We start from the raw sequence: 27,341 nt of genomic DNA, 5'->3' as shown, positions 1-27,341 counted from the left end.
CTAAGGTCCAGTGGAGTCTGAATCTTCAATCAGAACCTCTGTGGTAGCACCGAGTATATCCGAGTTCATGACCAGCCCTTCAGTGCCCCCACTGCTGCCACTTCCCACAAAGATCTTCCCATCAGCCATCAGGCTCACCCGTTCTGTCCCACTACAATATGACTTTGACATCCCTTCAGCTTCTAGCAGAAGGCACTCTCCAGAGGTGGAGTTTCCCAAGGGCTCAGGAAGAAGAGGAAGACCCTGACCGTCTGCAGGTTGTGTCAGGGACTCTGGATTAGTGCCCAAGATATCTGTGCTGGTGATGAGGGCGCCTGCATTGGCAGCCAGAGCTTCGGCAATCAGCACCTCAGGGTGGCTTTTTGCTTTGTGTGCCACTACGCTGTCCTTCTTCTCAAATTTTTTGCCACAGATATTGCAAGAAAACTGGTAGAAGGAGTCTGCATCGTGCTTCTTCATGTGCCAATTAAGGGATGCCTTTTGCCGACAAGTGAATCCACAGATCTCGCATCTAAGGAGAGTGAAAAACGAAATAGCTGATCAAATAGAGAAATAAAGAGACCTCTCATTTAGTGTCAGGGTGAGAGTTTAGAGGTTACATTTATAAGCAACAGTCAGTAATATATACTTCTTGTGAAAGATTAGGAAAAGTTAATAGATAGAAAACTAATCTGATCTTTTCCCCTTTCTGTTTGTTTGAAAAAGAGGAAAACAAAAGAAAAACATGACTAAGTAGCTCCCCTAATCGATACCCACTCTTTTTTTTTTTTTGCGGTACACGGGCCTCTCACTGTTGTGGCCTCTCCCGTTGCGGAGCACAGGCTCCGGACGTGCAGGCTCAGCAGCCATGGCTCACGGGTCCAGCCGCTCCGCGGCACGTGGGATCTTCCGGGACTGGGACACAAATCCATGTCCCCTGCATCGGCAGGCGGCCTCTCAACCACTGCGCCACCAGGGAAGCCCAATACCCACTCTTTAATTTGGTAGAAGTAAAATAGCAGTGCCAGGTGAAATGTCTGTAAAGGGTCTAACCCTCAAGTGGGGTATATGCACTGAGACCCCAGATGTTCACCAGTAAACAAGTACTCACTGTAATGGCTTCTCGCCAGTGTGAATCATCCGGTGCACTGCCAGATTGTGGGAACTCTTGAAGGCTCGAGCACAGTATTCACAGATATAATCTCGTTGATCTAAGAAGAAAAATAATGTGGTTATTTAGTGTTCCATTTAGAATCCGTCTTAAGTATTTTTTCCTAGCTTATAACAAGTAAGCAGATGATCAGGCAGGTGAATTTAGAGGACAAGCAATACTGTTTTTAATATATAAGCACTTCGGATAAACAAAACTTATAATAATATCATTTTTATCTCTTCTTAGTCCATTCATTCAGTAGCATACGAACCTATTTTAAAAAACAAAAATAAAAAACACAGCTAGACAGAAATATGAGAACTGGAATCCTAATCTTAATTTTACCAGTAATCCAGACCTTGCATAAATTGGTTAGCAAGTAAACAACTACATTTTACATAGCTTTTATTCTTAAAACAGCTTTTTTCACAGACTGTGAAAGCTGAATGCTTACATATAAAGAATCTAGCGTTCAACAACAACAAAAGAAGTTGGCATTCCCTAAAGAAAAGTGACCCAAATATAAAGTGCTACTCATATCTTCTATTTCAGATTTTTTTAAAAAGTTACCCAAGATAAACAATTTAAACTTCTCTCAAAAATTCTATGGGGCAAAGGAACACTGGACTTAATTTCTTATCAACTGGTTGGGGAGAAAGTGGACAAACAGATGCTCAACATACATTTGTTGAATAAATGGCCACTACCCATTTTCTATGCCTTTCACTTAAAAATTACTAGAAATAGTCACAGTAAAAACACAAGGATAAGTCAAAAGGCAAACAGTATCCAATTTCATCTTACATTCTATCCCAAACAGTTCTAAAACCAAGTGTGGGAGAAGAGTCAAGTTTTTCTCAAAGTTGAATGTACTGAGGACTCACCTGGGGATCTTATTAGATGCAGACGCTGATTCAATTGGTCTAACGCAAGGCCTGAGATTCTCCATCTCTTAATGGAGCTCAAGTCTGGTCTATGTTCTACATGATGAGTGGTAGGGTCTAAAAATGCATACTTCTAACTCAGGGACAATTTCTTAGTATCTCTCAGGTCTTGTCCACTTTTCCAGCTCCACAGTCGCATGACAAACCCATGTGGGGCATTCTACTTGCTTAAATAAATTGTATTTTCAAAGGGAGCCAGTAAACACTAATTTGGAAAAGGAAAACTCTCTAACACTGACATCATAAAACTGTATCAACCAAATATAAATATCTAGAATGGACTGAATTTCTAAAACACTGTTTGTCATAGTAGGCTTGTAATATTTAACTAAAACAGTCTAAACTGGTTGTCAGAAATTACTTTTCTATAGAATAAAACAGTGTAACAGGGAGAACGAGTGGAGAAATGGCAGCTTCTATCAAGAAACAGTGGAGACAGCACACTCTCTGAAGAAACATAGTGTAATGCAAAGACAGTAGACTTTGGAGTGACCAAGACCTGAGTTTAAATTGCGGTGCTATCAGGTGCCCGGCCCTGTGTAGCAAACAGCACTTTATAGGTTATCTCATTTCATCCTTGTAGTAACTCAGTGTTATTGGTAACATTATTAGCTTTATTTTACAAATGAGGAAAAGTGAGAAGAAATTAAGTAACGTTCCTAAGTCACACATTCAGTAAATGATAGAAAGGGTATATATATGACACTGACCATATGACCTTGTGCAAGAGACATGAAATCTCTGCTACTGGAATTCCTAGTCTTACCCTCCAAGGATTATTAAGAATATCAAGTGTCTGGCATATGCTCAATTACCACTAATACCCAGCCTAATTTGTTCCTATTAGCTACACTGCACTGAGACTGTCAAGTGGATAAAAATGAATGATGTCTGAATCCATTCTATAACATGAATTACAAAGACATTCAGTTTCTCTTTTTGAGTCAATAGCTCCTCCTCCAACAGGAGGTTACATGTGAACTTAGTAGCTAGCCTTTACGATTCCAATAGGAGCAGAAGTCGAGAGCTCCTCAGTAGGTAACATGAACGATGAGCAGCCCTCCTTCCCGTTTCAGCTTTCTCCACATACTCCTCATTTTCAGTCCAGGTAGTTACTACGAGTATCTATTTACCTGAGACAGAATTAGAAAACCCCGGTTCTGCTAAAACTAGCTGTGTGACCACAGGCAAGTTACCTAATGTTGCTCAGCCTCTGGTTTCTTAGCTGTAAAACAAACGTGGTGACGTTGCATCAGTGAATTTAGCTACCTGATAAACATTTTATTTAAGAAATACCTGTATGATGTTTGGCATGTCGTAGAAGTTGCTTCTGGAGCCTGAAGAGTCGCCCACAGGAGGGATGGGGACATACGTATTTCTTCTTCAGCAAATGCTGATATTTAATGTGGTGCTAAAACAGTAAAAGAAAGTGAAGGGGGATAAAAAATAAGGATTCCAGAAAGCTTAGCTTACTTAGCTCATTCCTTTGCTAAGTCAAAAGTGCTGAAGGAAAACCAAATACTCTGTATATGAACAGGATGCAGTATAATAAAATGATTATGAACACAGGCTACAGAAACAGATAGATGGTGATTCCAGTCTAGGTCTGTCGTTCATTAGTGGCATGATCTTAGAATATAATACTTCCAGATGGAAGTATTATATGGAGGTAATGATAACTGTGTTGTAGTGTTGTTGTGGGAATACAGAGATCATATATTGTACGGTGCTTAGTGCAGCAAACAGTACATGACAAAAGAAGCGTAGCTACCATTATTATAGTAGAACCAGAATCAGAAAGTAAGGCCTTAGTCTATGTTATACTTGCTGCTAAATAAAGATCAAACACTTCTTAATTATTATTTCACCTTCATGTTTTCTGCCAGACCTAAATACAAGCTGTATCTTTACTCATTAAAAAAAATCTGGGACTTCCCTGGTGGCGCGGTGGTTAAGAATCCGCCTGCCAATGCAGGGGACACGGGTTCGAGTTCTGGTCCGGGAAGATCCCACATGCCGTGGAGCAACTAAGCCCATGCACCACAACTACTGAAGCCCGCACGCCTAGAGCCCGTGCTCCGCAACAAGAGAAGCCACCGCCATGAGAAGCCCGCGCACCGCAACAAAGAGTAGCCCCTGCTCACCACAACTAGAGAAAACTCACATGCAGCAACAAAGACCCAAAGCAGCCAAAAATAAATAAAAATAAAAAATAAATTTTTAAAAACATACAGAATGCACAGCAATTTATATAAAATTATTTTTAAAAACCCTGCTCACTTAAAAAAAAACCTAAAAACTAAAAATTTTATAATTTATTCTAAATAGGATTCAAAAAGTCATTGGTTTTAGTTGCTAATTTTATTCTTTAAAAATACACATTAAAATAAAATCTGTTCCACTGTGTCTTGGTGTGTTGTTATGCAATCATTTCTTGTATCAGGAGTATTTACACCATGAACACTGGAATATTCCAAGATCCCAAGGAAATATTTAAGCTCAGGTTCTAAATCACTTAAAAACAACAACAACAGAAACTCAACTGAAGTAATTTGATGTTTACAAAAAGATTTTCCTTGACATTACACATTTAATGATAAAGCCTACACAAGTCCACAAATTGTAAACTCTCATGAAGTATGAGAACTAGAAATGGAACGTAACCTGCAAGGCTACCTTATTTAACAACTTCACTGACCTGCAAATAGCGAGGGTGAGCAAGAACAGTTCCACATCCTTCCATCTCACAACGGACATACTGGATTGGAGGCTTTTTTCTATTAGCAATATGTAGGAGAAAAGTTAGCAACAGAAAAGAGGCAGTCTGCACAGTGGCCAAACTGCACTATAGGGAATAGGTATTTTACAGTATGAAGAATTAAAATCTCTACGTTTATAGCCTGCACAGAATTTATGTTAGAAGTAACCAGAAATTGCCAAATGTTTAGAGTTTTTAAAAAAGAGCACAAAACAAACTAGTAACTCCCCAAAAGGCAAAGAAGTGTTAAAATTTTTAGAAACTTTAAGATCCTGCAATGGAAATAAAAACATAGTAACTCTGCATCAAGGACACTAATGAAGTTGCTTTTGTGAAATTTTTAACTAGCCATTCCCACAGGATAATTATGAGGGCTGAACATGTGAGTGAAGTGCCCACCACCAGAAAGAAGGCACAACACAGCAGGAGTATAAATTACTCACCTCCTTTTGGGTAATCGTGGACTTTTGTCATCTTTTCGCCTTCTTCCTCTCCTATAATTAAAGAGCAGAGTAACTGTCCACATATTCCAGATTGAAGCTTATATAGTAAAGGAGAGCTGAGGACATACCCTCAAGACCAAAGAGCAGGTGGCAGAAACAAAGGATAACCCAGAATACATAAAGCCAAAGACATATCTGGCAAACCAAACAAACATTTCACTCTGAAGCAATTTCACTTACAAATAAGTCTGCACCACAAGTTAAAATATATACCTTTCATAAACTACACATTTCTATGGAAGATTTGGATAAACCTCAAGGTTACTACTTGAAGACTTGTTTCAGTGAGAAGTCTATCACTTATATTTAATCAATTTAAAAAGTAGAATAAACAAGTCTATTATCTAAAAACCCTAAGAACATAAACTAGACTCTCCTTGCAATAGAGACAAAAGCCTAGACACTTAAAAGAGCTATTTCTGCAACAGGAAATAATTGCTAGCCAAAAGTTTTCACCTGATCAAGGTTATTACATCATTTGCTTTATTTGCCCCTCTTCTGAGGATCCATATTTGCCATACTCTTCTTGCTACCTCTACCTCCTCGGCATCCCTAGAGCTATTATTGTCCTACCCACTCAACTGAACGTCTCTTAAGTATTGCTTTGAATTAAACTTTTGAAGCTTTTGAGCAGAGTCTTTCCAATGAAATTGTCAGCTGCTTGAGACAGCAATATGTATATGTCAATATCATTCCTCACACTCCTACCCTTTTTCCACTAGTGGCTTAAAAATCTGTTAAATTTCCATTTTTAGTAGGAATTGCCTACTCACTTCCTAGGAGGCTCCTCATCTTCTCTAATTTCATTCTCTTCTTCTTTCACCTCTACCTCTACTTCCACTTTTATTTCTTTCTTCTCTTTCTCTTCTTTCACCTTCCCTGATTTTCTCCGTGGCTTTGGGGTTTCCCTGAAAATACAAATACATTTCAATACTGGTATCCAGCAAAGGACCCTTTCAAGGACAACTGTGACAAAAGGGTAAAGCCAGGAGTGATCAATGATTTATTATAAAATTATGCTCCTCAGGCTTCCCTGGTGGCGCAGTGGTTAAGAATCGCCTGCCAATTCTGGTCTGGGAAGATCCCACATGCTGCGGAGCAACTAAGCCTGCGCGCTGCAACTACTGAAGCCCACACGCCTACAGCCCATGCTCCGCAACAAGAGAAGCCACCGCAATGAGAAGCCCGTGCACCATAACGAAGAGTAGCCCCTGCTTGCCACAACTAGAGAAAGCCCGTTCGCCACAACTAGAGAAAGCCCACACACAGCAATGAAGACCCAAGGCAACCAAAAATAAATAAATAAAATAAATTTAAAAAAGAGAATATGTTCATAATATATAAAATGAATAAATGCAAAATTAAAAAAATTAAAATAAAATTATGCTCCTCAGTCCATGAAATGTGGTTTCCAGCCAGCTATTCCTCATATGTACATCATACATATATTTAGAGCCTATGAGACAACCCGCCCCCTCCACAAGCTAACAATGCCTTAGAATCAAATCTCACTATAGCTGTAAAGAGAAACAAAAGCAAAAAATTCTAAGTATTCAAGCAATTCATGATACCTTAAGATAAAACAGGCAGACATCATAATAATGTTAGATTCGCAAAACAAGCGCATAATTAGTTATTTAAAATTAAGTCCATATCCATTAGTTTGGCAACAAGGTGAAATAAAAGCATGCAACAATGCTTTCCTAACTTATTTTTCACTGACAGATTGAGACATACCTTTCTAAGTGGGGTTTGTAGGTCTCATCCCTTGGATCATCTTTGAATGGTATTTCTTCTTCACTGATCAACATCTCGTCTTCCTCCTCTTCCTCCTCATCACTGCTAAAAAGAAGCAGAGGTTAGAAATTCCAGCTGTATGAATTATATCTGACTTGATTTTATTCAGCAATTTATTTACAGGTAGCTGAAGATTTACAGTAAGTTATCTAGGATTTTCATGCTTATGGTGTAGTTGGACTGCAATCTAGCTGCTTATCCTAAAGAATAATAATTGAAACAAAAAATACATAAATCCTAGACATGCTATCACTTCATTAAATAAAGGCAAGGCAATGATGGCTCAGTGACACTAAGAGTTAAAAAACAATTGACAATTATTTCAAGTAGAAAACAACTTGAGCCATGTGATATGACTGACTGTGTTCTACATCCCCAAGGGCTTAAATACGAAATATGAAAAGTTTCTTACCTAATGCCACCTGGAGACTGATGCTCTTCTGCAACACCTAGAAAAAGTCCAAAACAAAACTTTATCTATGTAGGTATAGGTATTTTCTCTCTGCAGCCAAGAGACTCAAACCAAATTACTGCCTAGGGTAATCATACAAAAGGAGAATTATCTGCAAAATGTCAAAAAGGAATCCTTCCTATAACACCACACTTACCCCTGAAAGTTAAGCTGTTCTGGTAAATGTTCAACATTACGTTTAAAATCAACAGGCAACTGGTTATTAAATAACCATACTCTATATTCACTGTACCATAATCAAGCTGATCTGTATTTGGTTCTGACTTGCAGATGAGTTGCAATGAACCAGTCTTGGACCTAGAGCTTCGGGTGTTCTCTGTGTCACGATGCCGAGAGGCAGATGTCCTGCTACTGCTACGCCAGCCCCGGCTAGGCTTAGTTGCAGCAACGGAAACTTCCTGAGGGACGGTAGAACCTTCTTCCTCTTTCTCTTCCTTGGGATCTAAATGAAAACATACATCATTCTTTTAAAGTTTATAGTTAACCAATAACAATCTCTGTATATCTACTCTTATAAATATAGTCAATGGAAAGATGATAAATGGTTTTTTTCCTCCCCTCCCCAGGGCGGGGGGAACCTCAGAATTTTACTGATATAATAGAAACAACAAGATGAGAGTAAAATTTGATAAAACTAAATTGAGTGAGTGGTCCCAAAAAGATGACCAGATCTACTATAAGAAAGAAGCACACGTCTAGATGATTTAATAATCTAACAATGCTTCAAGTTAAGTACTGAAGAGGAATTCCATAAAGAGGAATTCCATGGTAGGAATGCCTTCCCTTGATTCTATTCAATAATTTTACTTAGTATATTAAAAGTGAGCCTATATTGACCATGGAAGATCCTTTTAATAATCTCAGAATGGTAGTCCTTTCTAAGAATAGCACAGAATTTAGGTCTTAAGACTGATACATCTGACTATATAAAGTTTTCTGCATGGCAAATTCCTCTATAAGCAAAGTCTAACAGCCCAACAGAAAAATGGCAACTCAGTAAAAACATATGGTTTTCAGATATATGAACAAACAAAAACAATGACAACAAAGCTCAATCCACTCATAACAAGAGAAACTCAATTGAAAATCATATTGCTGTAGTATTGTTCCCCTAGCGTATTGGCAATGATCCAAATGTTTGTATTGGCAAGGCTGTAGGAAAATAGGAACTCTTAATAGAGATAACAGTGTGAACACCAGCAAAACCTTTCTATAAAGGACAATCTGGCAACATCTATCAAAATTATAAGTACATATACCTTTTCATGTTCATTTCAACTACTAGGAATTTATCCTACAAAACTATAACCACACTTATAAAACCCACATCCATAAAGTGTCCAAATATTATATATATGTGTGTATACCCATGGTATAAATAAATAAATCTATGTATTTATATCTATATATCACAACAACACTTCTGGACAGATTTCAAGAAGTTGAGATAAATACTGGTCACCTTCCAGGGGAAGGTCCAAAAATACTTCCAGTAATTCCACCTCAAAGTATCTACCCTAGGAAAATGAACTGGCACATGGAGGTTCACTATAACATGTTTATAATAGCCAAAATATGGAAACAACCTAACTCTCCACATTAAGGAGCACTGTTTATTAAATAAACCATGATATATCACCAAGATAGAATAAAACATATGGAGGTATCTGTAAAGAATGACATGGAATTACTGGCAAAAATGTTGTTAAATGGAAAAAATAAAACTTCATACACACACACACATACAGTATGGTAATTTTTTTTGCTTAACCTTTAAAAAAATGATCTGAAAAACTATAGTATCCTCCACTGTGGAACAAGGTGGTGACTGGGGGATATTTCAGCTTTAACTACACTGTTTAAAAGTTTTATGAGAACATATTAAGGTAATGAAATAACATTCATTTGAAATGCAGATATGAATAGCAATGGGAACTTTAAAAAAACGGACATAATTGTTAAATCAGATATACGTTTCCTTTGATTTCCCTTTCACCATTAAAATGTCTTTCTTACCTTTCTACTATCTGAGCTACTTCAAGTATCAAAATAATAATAATAAAAAGTTTACAGTTGAAAATATCTTAAAGATTAACTAGTCTAAGTACAGTCCAATGAATTTTCCCCTTAAAGTAACTGGAATGCCAATGAAGACAACTTGTTCAAGATCACAAAGTTATCTCAGCAGACTTGGATTTTAAAATCCTGTCTTGAGACTAGTAATCAAGGACTTCTACACGTAGGTCATGGCTGCTTTTAAGAAAATTTCTTCAAAGGGAGCAATTCAATACCCTCCATAAAGTACTGAACATTAAATAATGAAGAGAAAATTATTTCTTTTACTCAACCCAGCTACGCTAATTTGGACTTTAAACCTATTCCATAACTTCCTATACTCAATAAAGCTCTTTTATACTTCACAATGAAAGGACTGTATGCCTACATCTTCTCATACTGTGGATATTATCCACTGGACAAATAACAGCAATTTGATGAGAATTGCTTATCCTTATAAAGCATAATAGCCTATTTTATTGAATAACATACCCATTCCGTAAAACTCCATAGTTTAAAAAAAAAGCATTGTCAGAGAGTGACATCAGCAAACATGTCCCTTTTCAGAAACACACACACACACCACACACCTGCCAGAATCAACTTTGTAAGAACTCTGGGATATAGTTATAGGTTTACAGCAACCAAGTAAACACTGAAGCAAGAAAAAAGTTAAACAAGCCACATAAGGAAATCTCTGTCAAATCACACGTTGGGCACAAGCTTAACCAAACAGAGCCTTTAGAGAGACCACACAAGATAAAGAATATGATTTTTTAAAATATGGTCAAACAGCTAAAGGAAATCACTGACAAAGAACTAAAGGAAATCAGGAGAATGATGTCTCAACAAATAGAAAAGTGCCAACAAAACAACAGTAATTATAAAAAGGAACGAAACAGAAATTCTAGGGCTGAAAAGTATAATGTCTGCAATCATTAAACAACAGATTTGAGAAAGGAGACAAATCAGCAAACTTTAAGACAGGTCACAACTGAGAGCATCTAGTCTGAAGAATAGAAAGAAAAGAATGAAGAAAAATTAACAGAGACTAAGAGACCTGTGGGGGACCACTAAGCAAATCAACATACAGAGTCCCAGAAGGAGAGCAGAGAATGGAACAGAAAGAATACTTGGAGAAATAAAGGATAAAAATGCCCCCAAATCTAAAAAAAGACACAAATCTACACAGACAAGAAACTCAACATCCTCCTTCCAAGTAATGTTACATTCACAGGTACTCAACATCTTTTGGGGGGAAACAAACTGATAGCAAGTGGCTCCATCAATATCAGACAAAACAGACTTCAAGCCAAAAAACTGTTCCAAGAGTCAAAGAAGGACACTGTATATTAATAAAAGAGTCAATCAATCAAGAAGATACAAGAATTATAAACCTATACATACCTAATATATGAAGCAAAAAATGACAGAATTGAAGGGAGAAATAGGTATTACTAAGATAATTTTGAAACTTCAATATCTTACTTTCAGTAATGAATAAAATGACTACTCAGAAATTCAAATAGGAAATAAGAGGACCTGAGCAACACTATTAAAACAAAATTAAACCTAACAGATATATAATACTTCACCCCAAAACAACAGAATACACCATTTTCCCAAGTACACACAGAAGATTCTCCAGAGCAGACCATATATTAAGCCACTCAAGTAATTTAAAAAGATTGAGGGACTTCCCTGACACCGCGCTTCCAAGGGGGCAAGGGTTCAATCTCTGGTCGGGGAACTAAGATCCTGCCTGCCATGGGGTGTGGCCAACCACCACCACCACAACCACAAAACAAAAGAACATATCATAAAACATGGGCTGCAGAAAAAGCAGTGTTCTGAGGGAAATTTATAGACATCAATGGCTACATTAAAATAGAAAAAAAAATCACATGTCTAATCAATAACCTAACTTCACACCTTAAAGAAAAAGGGGGCAGAAAGGAGCAAACCAACCCAAAGCTAGCAAAACGAAGGAAATAAAGAGTAGAGCAGAGATATCTAAGAAAATAGTAGACCAACAGAGAAAAATCAATGAAACCAAAAGTTAGTTCTTTGAAAAGATCAACAAAATTGACAAACCTTTAGCTAGACGGAGGGGAAAAAAAGAGGAGGCTCAAATTACCAAAAATCTGAACACACTTCTAAGAAGTGAAGACACTGAATTAGTAATCAGAAACCTCCCAGTGAAAGAAAAGGCCAGGAGGAACCACTTCCCAACTCATTCTGTAAGGCCAGCATAACTCTGATACCAAAGCCAGACAAAGACATCACAAGAAAACTACAGACCAGTATTCCTGCAAACCAAATCCAGCACATATTAAGACTATGCAGCACATTAAAACTACGATCAAGTGGGATGCATCCCAGGATTATGAGAGCAGTTCAACACCCAAAAATCAACTGATGTAATATACCACATTAATAGAATGAAGGAAAAAAGAACCCACAAGATCATCTCAATTGATTCAGAAAAAGCATTTAACAAAATCAACAAACTTTCAAGATAAGAATGCACAATAAACTAGGAATAGACTAGAACTTCCTCAACCTGATAAAAGGCATTTATCAAACCCCTAGAGCTAATAAACTCCCTGGCAAAAGACTGAAAACTCTTTCCCTAAGATCAGAAACAAAATAAGGATGCCCTTTCCCTCCACTTCTATTTAACACTGTACTGGAAGTTCCAGTCAGAGCATTAGGCAAGAGAGAAAGAAGGCACATAAATAGGAGGAGGAAGTAAAACTCCTCTATTTGCAAATGAAATGACCTTATTTCTAACGAATCTGCAAAAAAACCCAAACTATTAAAGGTAATACACAAATTTAGCAAAGTTGCAGAATACAAGATAAACAGACAAAAATTACTTTAACTATACCAGCAATGAGCAATCCAAAAAGGGAGTTAAGAAAATGATTCCATTTACAATTCAATCAAAAAGCAAAAAACTACTTAAATATTGCTGAAATGGCAATATTCCCCAAATAGATCTACAGATTGAATACAGTCCCTATCAAAATCTCAGCTTCCTTTTTTGCAGAAATTGAAAATGTGATCCTAAAATTCATATGAAAATGCAAGGCGCCTAGACTAGCCGAAACAATCTTAAAAGTGAATTGGAGGACTCACTTTGTCCAATCTCAAAAGTTACTACAAAGCTACAGTAGTCAATCAGTACTACAGTGTGGGACTGGCATAAGGATGGACATAAAGACCAATGAAACTGTACTGAGAGTCCAGATATAAACCCATACGTCTATGGTCAAATAATTTTCGACGTGGTTGCCAAGACCATTAACGGGGAAAGAACAGCTTCTTCAACAAATGGATATCCACATGCAAAGAATGAAGCTGGACCCTTACCTTATACTATACACAAAAATTAACTCAAAATGGATCAAAGACCTAATTGTAAGAGCTAATACTAAGTAACTCTTAGAAATGAAGAAAATCTACGGAATGGAAAAAAATATTTGCAGGTCATATATCTAGAGTCTAATATCCAGAATATAAAAAACTCTCAATTTAACAACAAAAGACAAACCATCCAATTAAAAAATGGGCAAAGGAATTGAACAGTTATTTCTCCGAAGAAGATATACAAATGGCCAAAAGTCACACAAAAAGATGCTCAACGTAAGTCATTAGTGAAATGCAAATCAAAACCACAATGAGATTACCACTTCATACACACTAGGATGGCTACAATAATAATTTTAAAAATGAGAAATAACAAGTGTAGGAGAGAATGTGGAGAAATTGGAACTCTTGTACATTGCTGGTGGGAATGTAAAATGGTGCAGCCACTGTGGAAAATATCTGGCAGTTCCTCAAAAAAAATAAACATAGAATTACCATACTACCTGGCAATTCCACTCCTGGGTATATACCCCTAAAGGTGAAAACAGGTATTCAAACAAATACTTGTGCATGGATGTTCCTAACAGTACAATCCACAAATGTGGAAACAAGTGAGATGTCTGTCAAACAATGAATGGATAAACAAAATGCAGTATATCCACACAATGGAATGTTACTCATAAAAAAAGGAATGCAGTACCTTTGGGACTGACATATACACATTGCTATATTTAAAACAGATAACCAACAAGGACCTACTGTAGAGCACAGGGAACTCTGCTCAACATTCTGTAATAACCTAAATGGGAAAAGAATTTGAAAAAGAATAGATACATGTATATGTATAACTGAATCACTTTGCTGTATGCCTGAAATTTAACACAACATTGTTAATAAACTATACTCCAATATACAAAAATAAAATAGATTGTTTTTAAAATTCATAAAAAAAAGGAATGAAGTACCAATAGGTACTAATACATGCCACAACACAGATGAACCTTGAAAATATTATGCTATAGGACAAAAATCAGACACAAAAGTCACATATTGTACAATTACACGTACATGAAATCTTCAGAATAGAGGTAAATTCAGAGTAATGTTTTAAGGTAACTAAGGTAAAAGCAAATTAATGTTCATTAGAGGCTAGAAATGGGGGTGGGGTGGGAAATGACTACCTTTAATGGGTATAGGGTCTTCTTTGGTGGGGATAGAGGTGATGGTGGCACAATACTATAAATGTACTAAATGTCACTGAATTCTATGCTTTAAAATGGTTAATTTTGTTACATGAATTTCACCTTAAAAAGAAAATACAAAGGGAAAAAAAGGAGCACTTCAGGTTCTCAGAGTAGAACCTGACAACAGAGGATAACCCACACATTAGGATAATCATGACAAGATAGAAAAGAACCAAGTTCTGTCTGTGTGATGCTTCAAAGACCATTTGTAGTTGTTTCTCATAACGGTAGGTGACTTTGAAGAGGCTCCTTGATACATAAGTGATAAGAAGAGAAAAGAGCCACAGTAGCCCAGGTGAAGGAAGACACCAGGCAAGCCACTGCAGGCACAGTGAATACAACCACGTTCTGGAAAGAGAAAGAAGGGACAAATCAAGAGTGGTTGATGCTATGAATTGAGATAAAAAGACTGGTACTACTGGCAGGAATGTTTCTCCCAATTCTTATAGGTACCAAAAGATGAAACATAAATTTCCTCAATCCTTGAGCAACCAATAATCCTTTCAAAACAACCTAACATCAAATTCCAAAAGGTGACAGCCATTTCATCATGACAAAATAGTTCAAGTCTTAAGGTTTATCCTAACATGACCTGGTCCTCCTTCAGATTGCCTCATTTTCCTAACTGAGGCTTAGAGAAATTAAATGACTTACCCAAGATTATAGAGCTAACATTGATTTGGGGTAAATAGGGAATAGTTGGTTGATAGGCTGGAAGAAACCAGAGTAAAAGTCTCATCTCTATTTATTTAAATATTTACGTTTCTTTTGGGAAACTAACAAACCTTAAATACTTATTAAGTGCCTAATTTTTTTTCCCTTTTTCTAAACTTAGTCCTCATAATCCTGCCAAGTAATTATTATTTTTATAGATGAGGAAAGCAAGTAACTGACTTTCCCAAGCTCACATATTAAATCGTGGAGCTGAGATTTGAACTCAGGTATACCTACATCCAAAGTCTATATTCTTTCTACTATACCACACCTAATCATTAAAAGAGGAATGGGAACGTGCCAGTCCAAGAGCTTAATTCCGATTTGGTTCATTTCCACCCAGCCTTAGGTTCAGAGCCAAAAGAGAAGCTCATTTATGTAAGATACTGACCTGAAAGACCACAAGAAGAATTACTTCAAGGAAGTGAATTCTTAATCTAAAACTGCATGTTTAGAACATTCACAGTATCACTACTCACAGTAGCTAGCTAAAAAGTGGATCAACTGATGAACAGATAGATCAAATGGAGTATTTCCACGCAAAGGAATGAAAATATTTATACATGCTACAACATGGATTAACCTCAAAAATCTTACGCTAAGTGAAAGAAGCCAGACTCAAAACAAACCTCACATATTGTATGTACAAGTTTATATATAAGATGTCAGAAAAGGCAAATCTATATAGACTGAATTACACACTTAAAAATGTGTGAATTTTAAGGTATGTAAATTATGCCTCAATAAATATTAATAAAATATGCACTGCAGCATTAGTCATAAAGGCCAGTAACTGAAAACTACCCAAATACCCTTCAGTAGTAAAATGGATAAATTGTGATACATTCCCCCACAATGGAACACTACGTAGCAATGAAAATAAACAATCTATAACAAATACAACATAGAGGAATGTCACATACAGCGAGCAAAAGAGGCCCTACAAAAAGAGAACATAATGTATTATCCCATTTATATAAAATTCAAAAACCTGCACAACTCGTTCGTGCTGTTCAAAGTCAGAATGGTGGTTACACATAGGAGTGGTTGATCATGTTGTTTCTTGAGCTGGGTAATGGTTACATGACTGGACTTGCCTTGTGAATATTCATGAAGCAGTACACTTCCAATAAGTGTACCTTTGTATACGTATGGTATGTCTTGAGCAGCCAATCAATCAGTAAATAAATTCACCTGTAATTGGGGGGACACCTGAGAAATATCAAATGTCCTTCAATCAAGTAATAGTTAAATAAACACAGAACATACATGTGTAGTAGTCATGGTTGGATGCCCACCAAGTATCTAATTCATCTCTTCCTCTCTCCTTAAAGAATCAAATCCGCTATTAAAAAGAGGGTAAGCTAATGGTTTTGAAACTGTAGTTTGCAACCTCCTTTGGGTCCCCAATACCCTTTCAAGAAGTTTTCAAGGTCAAAATTCTTCACAAAAAAACCTGTTGGGATTTTGTTTTTGTTTTTTTTTTTTTTGGCAGTACACGGGCCTCTCACTGCCGTGGCCTCTCCCATCGCGGAGCACAGGCTCCAGACGTGCAGGCTCATCGGCCACGGCTCACAGGCCCAGCCGCTCCGCGGCATGCGGGACCCTCCTGGACCAGGGCACGAACCCGCGTCCCCTGCATCGGCAGGCGGACCCCCAACCACTGCGCCACCAGGGAAGCCCAAACCTGTTGGGATTTTGACTTGGATTATACTGCATTTATAGATCAATATGAGGAGAAATAACATCTTAACAATATTGAATCTTCAAATTCATGAACAAGGCACATCACTCCATATATTTAGGTTTTTAATTTCACTCAGCAATGTTTTATACTTTTCAGTGTATAGGTATACTTCACATCTTTTATCAGATTTATCCCTAAGTGTTTCGTATTTTTGATACTATTGTAAAAGATATTTTAAAAATTTTATAATTTCAATGTTTTGCTGCTAATACACAGAAATACAGTTGATTTTTGTATGTTGATCTTATATCCTGTGGGGTGACTTCAAGAGGCCTTGCAGCTTTTGGACCATTGACCTGAGCCTACCATGACATGAAAATGTCTGAACTGAAAGGCCACTGAGGAGAGGGACAACTGAGAAATAACAAATTTTTGTATCTTAAACCACTAAGTTTTTGAATGGCTTGTTATACAACAATGCATAAGAGTTTAGAGACTCACAGTAAAGAAAATGGGGTTTAGAAATTTTCAAAGAGGTAAAGATACAGAATCAGTCAATAAGAAGGTAGGATGTAAGTTGGGAGTTCAGGATCAAAGAAGTAAGCCACACGCAAGGAAGCAGGCAGGCAAAAGACAACCTCAGTTACCTCTAAGGGAATTAACTGCCTGAAGCTAAAGGGGTATCTGCCTGGATGTAGTTAGATCAACCTGGCTAGTTTTAATTCAGACGAGCTTGCTCCTTCTTGGACTTAAAAGGTCAGGGGTCATTAAATCAGAGAACTTCTTTTTGTCAGAGGTTCTCATCCACCCATAATCTCAGTGTGAGGATAATGTTGTGCTTGCACGCAGAGACGGGTGTCTCTTCAGGGGTTTCAGATTCTTATATGCTGAGTGTCGGCTTGCCCACTCAGTACCTTAGGCTTCTTCTGCTTCAGTTTTCTTCTACCAGGGCATTCTGTTGCAACTCTAAATTGGTTCTGGCAGGGAAAGGAATCTCAATATAAAATCACTATTATGTATAACAGAATAAACTGTGTTGAGATGGTTCGGATATGCTGAATCATAATCAGCAAATCGTTATAAAGTTATTTTTTTGTATGTAAGGGACAGAAAGACTCATTTACCTGAGTGATGAAACATCCCATAACTGAAAGGAGCTGATAATCAAGGCTTTCTAAGCCTATGTCACAATCCACACTAACCATAAATGAGGTATGTCTGCACTTCAGGAAGAACCACAGGAGGTCTGGATGTTTGAACTAGAAAAATGGTTTAAAGGTTATGGGGCATTGCCAACATGGAACAAGATGTTGAGCTGATCATTCTCATACTGAGAGAAATAATATGGTTCCTGTTACCTTAAGATAAAGGGCTAGGAAGGAAATAGGATAGATAAAATACCTATCTAAAGTACTGTCAGCCTCTTGAGACGTAAGCATTATAATAGTCAGAACTTGAGTTTCGGAAACCTGATCGTACTACTCTGTGTATTTCGATAATTATCTCTACTTTGTTTTCCATAAATAATTAGTAAAGCCCATTTTGAAATATTAGCCAATCTCAGCAATATTAAAAAAAGTCAGGGAAAGCGAGTCCTTTTAATGTTTCAAGAAAGAATTGTGAAGACAATGTTCTATACATCCTTTGCACAGAAACTCAAATGGTAAAAATTAAGTTAGATTTTTCTCGTTAGAGTGGGAAAAAAAGGTGGGAATTCCTGTTCTATATATTAAAGGATGACACAAATATTGTTTAAAAATACTGGAAATGAGAGGATAAGAAGTAATCAAAGGTATTCCAACTCAGGAAAACAGAAACACTCTGATGAAATTAAAGCTATGAAAGTTATTAACTAGATAAGGCAAATAGTCAAAACTTTAAACAATCTAAGTAAATTCATAGATCTGTTATGAACTCATTTGGTGATTCTGTCTAGGCAATCTTTTCCAAACATCACTACTCTGTAACAGGAAGAGTAACTAAAAACAGTAAAATGATTTTGAATAAAAGATGAGACCCAAACTTTTATACAATCAAATTTTCAAGCACCCAGGATTCCAAACTGTTTCCCATAAGCTCTAATTTCATGAGCTATTCTTTAAATGGAGGGAACAAAAAAAAAAAAAAGCAGGGGGTGTCTTATAGGTAATTGCTGCATATTTTGGTATTTACATTGCATAGTACCCGAAATCAAAGTCTCTGAGAAGTCCTGCAATAAATAACTTTGATGACTCAAACACTGCCCACATTTATTTGACTCTGTAATATTTGTTATTATCCCATGAAACTCTTGAAACATTTAATAAAGATTAAGATACTACTGTCTCCTTTTTTACGATTTATCTTGGGCAGTTCTGGTTGGAGGTTTGAAAAGTGAAAGAAATTAAAATTAGCAGACAAAGTAACACTGGGATTATTAATAATTACATTTAGTCAAACCATTCCTTTACTTCATTACCTTAAGTATAACACTGGTTCAAAACAAAGACCGGAATGAAAACATAAAGCCAAGTTAAAAAGGCATTAGCCAGGCCCCATCCCTCAGAATTTCTGCTAACATTCTTGGAAGCTCCACAATGATGGTGATAATCTCTGGCAGTGGTAAACCAAGCTTTCATGTTTTAAGCGATCACTTGTTGAATGAATTAATAAACACTATTCGCAAAGCAACTTTCCATTCTTTTACATATACCCACCAGGGTTAAAGAAATGTAGTAGAACAGGGACCTACACTAATATGTTTCTTTTCTATTATTTCAGCTTGAAAAATGAACATGGCACTTTGCAATTTAATAATTTAGAAACAACAGCAAGCTGTTTCTTCGTGTGTGCCAAGTCATTTATTCTAACATGTCCGAAGTTCTTATCTTTAGTTGAAGGGCAGCACATAATTTCAAGTTGTTTGGAGTAAATAAGAGTAAAAACAATCCTGAAAACATCTTTTCAATGTAAGAAAACAAAAAGATAGCTGTACCTTTAGAAAATCAACCTCCATTTCTTTATTCACTACCTAGTTGTATAAGATAAGGTATACTTCTGTACCTATATATACTGTTCATAGAGTTGAACAGCTACTGTACAAGTAAACTAATGCAGAGACTGAGATGGGGGTTGGAGAGTATTTCTTGGAAATTTTACAAACTTAACAACGGCTACCTTTTATTGAGTCCTTACTGGATTCAGTGTATTGGATTATTTGCAATAAAAGGAAGAACCTGAATTCAAATCCTGAGCTCTAACTCTAGATCCAGAGTATTTAACTAGTGGATTAAAGTGGGATCGATTGAGGCTGAATTAGCCACAATGCAGTTTTAATCTCTCCTCAACTGCAAAACTGTACATAACATGCCAACCTCTGGTTTAAGAAACTGACACAAACAGTGATTAATTTATCTCCAGCAGGGTTCAAAATTTCCACCGTATTCTGTGACCTCGCCTCAAGACAACCCAAAATAATTTCTTTAGACGTAGTCTTTAGACACAGGAGGTACTTTTAGCTCTGATAAAGGCAGGTTGCGGATTTTGCTTTTTGTCTTAATAGAAACTGCTCTGGTACTTGACTGCCACCTGTCTACATTTCCCCCTCATCCTAAAATTTCTAAAATGATCTCTGAGTAAGGAACACAAGACTTTCCATTCTTGGCAGACATGTTCTAATTTCTAAGTATCAACAGCAACAAAATCCAAAACTTGCTAAACAAAATAGTCATGCAAAACTTTCTACACAAAAAACTTGCCTAGTACAAAATACTTACGCCTGGTATACTATGAAATATTAGCCTTAGATTCTAAAATTCAGAGAAAAAAGAAACCTGGTCACTGACGTTTCTCAATGGCATAAATTCAGGTTTTACACTTGCCTTATACATATTTGCAAAGCATTCTTTGTAAGAGAAAAGTCTACGTAAGAAAAGTAAGTATTTATGTTATATATATACATAATGAATTAACTGATCAATCCTTTAGGACTGGACCAAGACCAGACACTGTAAATGAAATATGCTTAAAAGTATCTCTGTTCCAGTTTTAGGAAGGACGCTGTGTATCTGAATGCAGCATCAAGGAACACAGCCAATAACTAGGGGAAAAAAATTTAATAAATGAGCAACTGGCCCAACATGACAGAGGCAATTTTAATAACCCCATCTGCAAAGCCAGAATAGTCTTTTTAAAAAAGCATTTAAAAGGATAAAGTGAACATCAGCTTCCCTTCATAATCCAGATAAGCAGAAGAGTACATTTAATACATGTATTTGGTTTGCTATTTGAAAGACCTAATGACCCCATTTAATTATTCACCAGGCTAAAATCTTAGAAAACTCTTCTCTCCACATTCTTCAAACTGCATTTATAACATGAGTCTCTACAAGTATCAAGAGTTTGTCTATACTTTACTCTCTATACTCTGAATATATACAGTCTATATATACTCTGTCGATATATGCTGTCTATATCATTCCTGTTACTTTACTGAAAAACCAAATAGTTTTAAAAATTGCAATAAAGTGACATCAAATAATCTGATTTCCCATTATTAGGTTTCTAAATAATGCCAAAATGTTCCACTTGCCCAAACCTGCTGTTAACTTATATAGGTTCTATCTACTCCAGTAATTCTTTACTAAATAAAAGTCACTTTTAAATAGGAACAATTTGAATTATTAGGCTGAAGCTCATTCTAATTTCTATCAGATTATAAAGCAGTCATATAATGTACATGAGGTAAGAATGACTCAGTCTTACCTTTGTCAGATGATACTTTTTCTGTGCATCTGAAAGAAAAGAGAATCAAATATTAAATGAATAATCTTGCACACTTTCTTAAAACACAAATATTTACCTCTTTCAGGTTCATCTCCAGAGTGATGCAGAAAACATCTAGAGTAGTACTGTCCAACAGAACTTTCTGGAGTGATGAAAATATTCTACATCTGCACTGTCCAATACGGTAGTTGCCATGTGGCTACTGAGTGCCTAAAACAGCTACGTAACTGAGGAACTGAATTTTCAGTTCTGATTAACGTAAATTTAAATAGCCACAAGTAGCTATCATATTTGACAGCACACAGCTAGAGTATCATTCAAAAGTTGTTTTTAACTGTAAAAAGATATTAATACAAAGAAAATATTGCTAATTTTGTTGTATTAAATGGTCATAAGAGAAAAATATCCTTATTCTACACAAATGCAGTAACTTGGGGTGAAATGAAATAATGTTTGAGATTTCCTCTAAAACACTTCTACCAAAAGAAAACAAGGGGGAAGGGGGATAAAGGTAGCAAGCATGGCAACATCTCAATTGTTAAATTTAGGTGATAAATACTGGGGTTTCATTATACTATTTCTCTACTTTGTGTTTATTTGACAATTTTCATAATAAAAATTTAATGAACCTAAAAGAAAACCCTAAAATTATTCATTTGTTAAATCCAAGTCAAAATCTATTTCTAAAAAGGCAACAGACTGGACCTCAGAAATAAATGTAACTTGCACTTTACAAATTGGAGAGGAACAGTAAAGAGGCTAATGTGTAATAAAATACTGGCTAAAAAAAATGTCATCCCCATGTTTTTAATTCAGGAAAATTTCTATCACACGTAACTGTCGAGTAAGGTATAATGAATCCCCTCATAGCCATTACCCACATTCAAAGTTGACATGTCTTGGATGTTTACCATAAAGATGCCACACAGCATCTCTGAGCAGTAGTTTTCTCTTTTTCTCTGAAAGCAAACCTAACACAAATGAAGACTCTTATGTTACAGAAGAATATCTAAGCAAATACAGAAGCCACAGCATAATATAAATATTTTGTTCTCTTTAGAAAGACTAGATATCATTTTCTCATCCCATTTTTTTTAATAAAGCTTGGTATAATAACTTTAAATTATGTTATTAATGTCCCAATTAACAACTAACACAAGAATACTGCTAACCATGTTAACTCTAAATGAAAAGTACAGAAACAATTGTTAGATCTTGAAACACTATACAATTAACTTTCTGAAAGCCTTCTGGAATGGTTCAATGTTTCTTTTACCACACTGATCACTGTTAAGAGCAAAACTCAGGATTGCAGGCTTAAATACAATTGAAGCCTTCTCCAAAGAGTCAAAAAAGTTTTTCCAATTCAGAATATTACTGCCTCTTCATTCTCACTATTATGACCATTGCCTTTTCCTTACAAAAGCAACAAGAAGGTATCATGCTAAGGTTTACTACCATTTTACTTTCAGCAAGAAAATAAACCCAAAATGGAACTCCATATACCAGAAAACAGAGCAGTATTTGTTTCCTTCATTTGTAACCCATCTGAGCCTGTAGGTTTACCTCTAGTAATATTCAGTTTTAGCCTGTATTCCCTGTGGTGAGGAAAGAACACCTTTCCTCAACAGCTAAATGAGAAATTAAAAAAAAAAAAGTACTTAAGTGTTAAATTCTGAAATGCATCAGATAACTAAAGGACTTATTATCACATGGGAGAAAGAAAATAAGCCTTTTACATTTAAAGTAGTCTTATTTTAACAATATATTGTTTCCATATTAGCAGAAAGCAAGAATGTTTTAACTTATGAATCAGAAATAAGCTGGAGTGTGTGGGTGTGTGTGTATATATATAAATTCCCATATACATATACACACACATATACATTTTTAAGTTAGATGAGTATATAAACATCTGTATTTGAAACACATATACATTTTTAAGTTAGATGAGTATATAAACATCTGTATTTGAAACATAAGAATCTTAACTCCAGAGTTTATTGGCTAAAATACAGCAAATGAAAAGCCTAATTCTTAGTACTGATATATAATCTTTCTTCAAATTTGGTTTATCTTTCCTTAATATTAGCCTTTAAGTTTTAATTTATAATGATTATAGATTTAACTTCATGCCTTTATCTTGAGCACATTCACTGAAAAATTCTTTATTTCCCTTCACAAAGAGTTCCTACTCTTTTCATTAATTTCTGAACATTTCAATGCAAATAGAAAAGTTGTTATAAGCTTAGGAAAGTTTCTAAAAATGATAATTGTCATCTAACTATAAAGCTCATTTCACAAATCATAAATTATCAACTAAAGATGAAGAAGCATATTTAAGGAGATTAAGTGACTTGCCCAAGGTCACTTAGTAAGCAGTAGAAAGCAATGTTTTTTCCTCTGCTATTTTGCCTTGTAAGAGGAAAAGAGGTTACAATCAATCCAAGTCTCTGTATTTACTGACATTATTAAGCTACTGTACACTCTGCTGTCTCTTCTATCAAGAGAAACAAATGTAGGTTTAACAGCTGATGACTGGGAATTTATTGGAGGAAATGTTATTTGGAAAGTAGGGCTGAATCAAGGTGAGAAGGCACTAGACCAGGGTTCAGTAAACTGAAATGTCTTAAAGGACTGTTTCTCATTTAATTAGTTTCAAATTTTATTTTATCATTCTGAAAACCTGTAAACCATGTACACATTTGACAAATCTCCACTAATCAATGCATCTTCCTTCTTTACTGCAAAGTCCTTGAGGATAAAGTCCATGTCTCCTTTTCCTTTATAAACCCTGGGTCAACACAGTACCAGGACCAGTTACTGCTCAATCAAGGTTGGAGCTGAAATGCTTTAGTTCTTTGATTTCCAGGGCATGCAGTATATTGAAAATGTGTAACAAAAAAATTATTACAATGAAAATGTATTGTAACAATCCAATCAAAACTGGATTTTATATATATATATATAAAATTAAGAGAGAGTTCTGAGGCTAAGTGAAGGTAAAAGAACACTACTATCTTTTATGATATTGGATGAGAGAGAAAGGGACTTTAAGAATGAAGACTATTCTTCCCTCCCCACAAGGAATATTGTGAAGAAAAAAACTGAAGGGGTTTAATTAAGTCATCTTCATCCAAGTTCAACTACAGTAACATTTATAATGTGGAAATAAAAAAAGACTCATTAGTACTTTTTTGCCAAGAGTTAGGGAACGTAATAAACCATGACAGCTGGTAAAACTACCACTCTATGTATAATCTTAAGAGATCATTTCTATAAGTAAAGCTGGTGGATCAGTGGGAGGGAAACTTGGTAAGGAGATATAGGTATGGGTAGATGAAGATAAAAGGGAATTTTAAAAAATTAAGATATTAACCTTCTTGTGTATGGTAACAGAAAAAGAATTAAAAAGCCAATTTCACAGAATTTACATGAAAAAGACCACTACACACTAGTTTTACCTCTACCAAAGACATCACTGCTCAAAACAGTAACTTTCAGTAAATATTTCCTACATATCATGCTTTGTGTTAAGTGTTTCACAGGGTGTACTTCAGTCTCACAAACGCAGCTCATAGAGATTAACGTTATCTCCTATAGATAATAAAGTTGAGGCAGGAGCAGTTTAATTTGTCCCAGGAATTTATACCCAAATAAGGCTAATGATATATCTCTTCAAATTTATGAGAATACAGAAGCTTAAATTTTCTGTGACCATGAAATTAATTTACAGCAATTAGAATCCTAATTGCAGCTGAACCATTTGTAAGTACATATTTTTGTTGTCCACAGAAATTTAGTTTACACAATTCTCTAAATTATGTTAATTTAAATAACATTTAATAATTTGAAAGCACATATAATACACAATATACCTTTGAATTTTATTTCTCTTTCTGAGAGTCTTCTAAGACAAGCATGCCAAGGTCACAGACTTCACTCTTAATTTCATAACAGGAGTGTTCTAAACCTATCAGGTCTGTACAAGCAAAGTATTGCCATGCTCTCTGCTGGGGAGGTAGGGTGGTGGTGGAGGTGGGGGGGCATTTAAAACTGATTTCTCCCCCCACCTTCAACTTTCCCTGCTTTTACTAATTTTTTTCACTTGAAAGTCAAAAGACACAAATGCCTTCAGTAACGAATTCAATGGCTAATGTGATTAATTTCTAGAATTTACAAACACGTGTGCTTCAGTATTTTCAGCATAGAAACATTTTAATAAACAATTTAAAATATTTATATTTCTGATCATCTTAGTTTCTCTATGATCTCTAGGTAATAAAGAAACTACTTTCAGATTATTCTAATTCTTAAGGACCAAGTTCCTACATTAAAACATACGCAAAAACAAACACATAAGCTACTTGTCAAAAAAAAATGAAAGAAAACGCATCTCATCTTGTTACATGAAAGACTCTATACTTAAAATTGGCAAGCCACGTTTTACCCGACTACTAAGTCCCAGGTTTTTAAAACGAGTGAAAAGTGATGTGAAAATTCAGTAGAGTGAAAAAAGCTACATAACGATACTAGTACAACTGGCTCTTGAGCTAATTAATGGGACGGGGGGGGGGTGGTGAGGGGAACGACACAATTTTGAATGCTAAGATCTAAGCTCATGCTGTAGATTTCCTAATGGGGATGTGATGTAATACTGGAGAGCCGCCCTAAGCGGGAAAGGGATAGGCTGACAAAGGGAGCGCAGATGCCAGAGTGCGGGAGAAGCCTGAGGCGGCGGGGAAGAGGTGGGTCACTAAGGAGCAGAAGAAGTGTATCCTACAAAGGACGCCTTCAGGGAGTGGGGAAGTGGCCGGACAGACAGGCAAGGGGGGCGGAGGAAGCCAGAGAGAAGTGATAAGACGGCTAGGGAAGCGGCGTGACATCTGCCATGCGAGCCGGCAGGGGGCAGAGCAAGCAGGATGTCACGTGGAGTGATCGCTACGGGAGCCGAGAGGGTTGCGTGCGGGTAGAGGGGGGTCTTTCCCACCGCCTGAAAGACTGCGTTACTCACAGGAGTCGCGGACTCTTCTTGCCCTGAGCTGGAGACGGGGGCTTCGCGGCCTGGGACTGCTGCCCTGGGGCGTCGGGAGGCCTGGCGCTGGGGCTGCTCCTCCGCCGGCGGGGATACTCGGCCTTCCTCCGGCGGGACACAGCGGCGGCGGCGGCCGCAGCGGCCCGGCCCCGGTCCCGACCTCCCCTCAGCACGCGGCTGCTAGCGGTCCCCCCAGGGGCCGCCGCCGCCGCTTCAGGGGGCTGTTGCTGGGGCGCCTCCGGAGCCGCCTTGGCCGCCGCCGCCTCTCCCCCTTCCTGGTCCTGCTGCTCCGGGGGTCTCGGCTCTTCCGTCTCCCCCGGCATCGGGACTCGTCCGCCCCCCACCCCCTAGTCCCAGGCGGCGGAGGCGGAGGCGGCGGCGGCCGCGGCGCTGCTCCCCCCCGCCCCCCGGAGCGACCGGCTCACTCTCACTCGGCGCTCCTCGTTCCCCCCCTCCCCTCCGCCCAGCTCCGAAGGCGCCCCCCCCCCACCCCCTGCCACTCAAGGCCTTCTACCGCAGGCGGCGCGCGCGCGCCCGCCACAGACGCGCAGCGGACCAATCGGAGAGGAGGAACGGCTTCTTCGCCCCGCCCCCCAAGGTCTCTCACGCAGCGGCGTGCCGGTTCCCTCCCCCACCCCTCCCTTCAACCAATCAGGAAACGGCTCCAAGGGAGCGCGCGAGGTTTTCTTCCCCGCGCACCCGTTCTCACCGTTAAACGGCTGCGTCTCGCGACAATGCCAAAATGACCTTTCTCCCTCACCTCCGGAGCTCAATGCGCGCTAAGGGCAGTGGGAGGGGCAGGTCTCGCGAGGAGGTTGGTGGGAAAAAAACGCACCTCTCTCCCCGCCTCGCGCGCACCCTGGA

General features: G+C 37.4%; 1 protein-coding gene across 2 annotated transcripts; it reads right to left on the bottom strand.

Annotated features, from left to right (window-relative positions):
* Positions 1 to 26,800, bottom strand: ZFP91 (ZFP91 zinc finger protein, atypical E3 ubiquitin ligase). Of its 2 annotated transcripts, none has more exons than XM_065882554.1 (11): positions 26,457 to 26,800; positions 21,422 to 21,450; positions 7,839 to 8,048; positions 7,547 to 7,583; positions 7,075 to 7,179; positions 6,111 to 6,245; positions 5,278 to 5,328; positions 4,775 to 4,853; positions 3,373 to 3,487; positions 1,091 to 1,190; positions 1 to 511 (listed from the first exon to the last, which is right to left on the bottom strand). In XM_065882554.1, exons 1-11 carry the CDS (start codon positions 26,798 to 26,800, stop codon positions 1 to 3), a joined length of 1,716 nt encoding a protein of 571 aa, XP_065738626.1. The 2 variants fall into 2 exon arrangements, with proteins under 2 accessions (XP_065738626.1, XP_065738627.1); XM_065882555.1 differs by having other exon boundaries at positions 7,075 to 7,176.
* Between the last annotated feature and the right edge of the window lie 541 nt (positions 26,801 to 27,341).

The sequence above is a fragment of the Phocoena phocoena genome, chromosome 8, assembly GCF_963924675.1.
Source record: "Phocoena phocoena chromosome 8, mPhoPho1.1, whole genome shotgun sequence".
Lineage (NCBI taxonomy): Eukaryota > Metazoa > Chordata > Mammalia > Artiodactyla > Phocoenidae > Phocoena > Phocoena phocoena.
This window is presented reverse-complemented; position numbering and strand designations above follow the sequence as displayed.

Excerpts from the sequence above, each read along its gene's own strand:
- ZFP91 (XM_065882554.1), bottom strand. The coding sequence starts at position 26,800 with ATGCCGGGGGAGACGGAAGAGCCGAGACCCCCGGAGCAGCAGGACCAG. Across the intron at positions 7,180-7,546 it reads CAGTCTCCAGGTGGCATTAG|CAGTGATGAGGAGGAAGAGG; the intron begins GTAAGAAACTTT and ends GCTTCTTTTTAG. Across the intron at positions 1,191-3,372 it reads ACATGCCAAACATCATACAG|ATCAACGAGATTATATCTGT; the intron begins GTATTTCTTAAA and ends TTTTCTTCTTAG.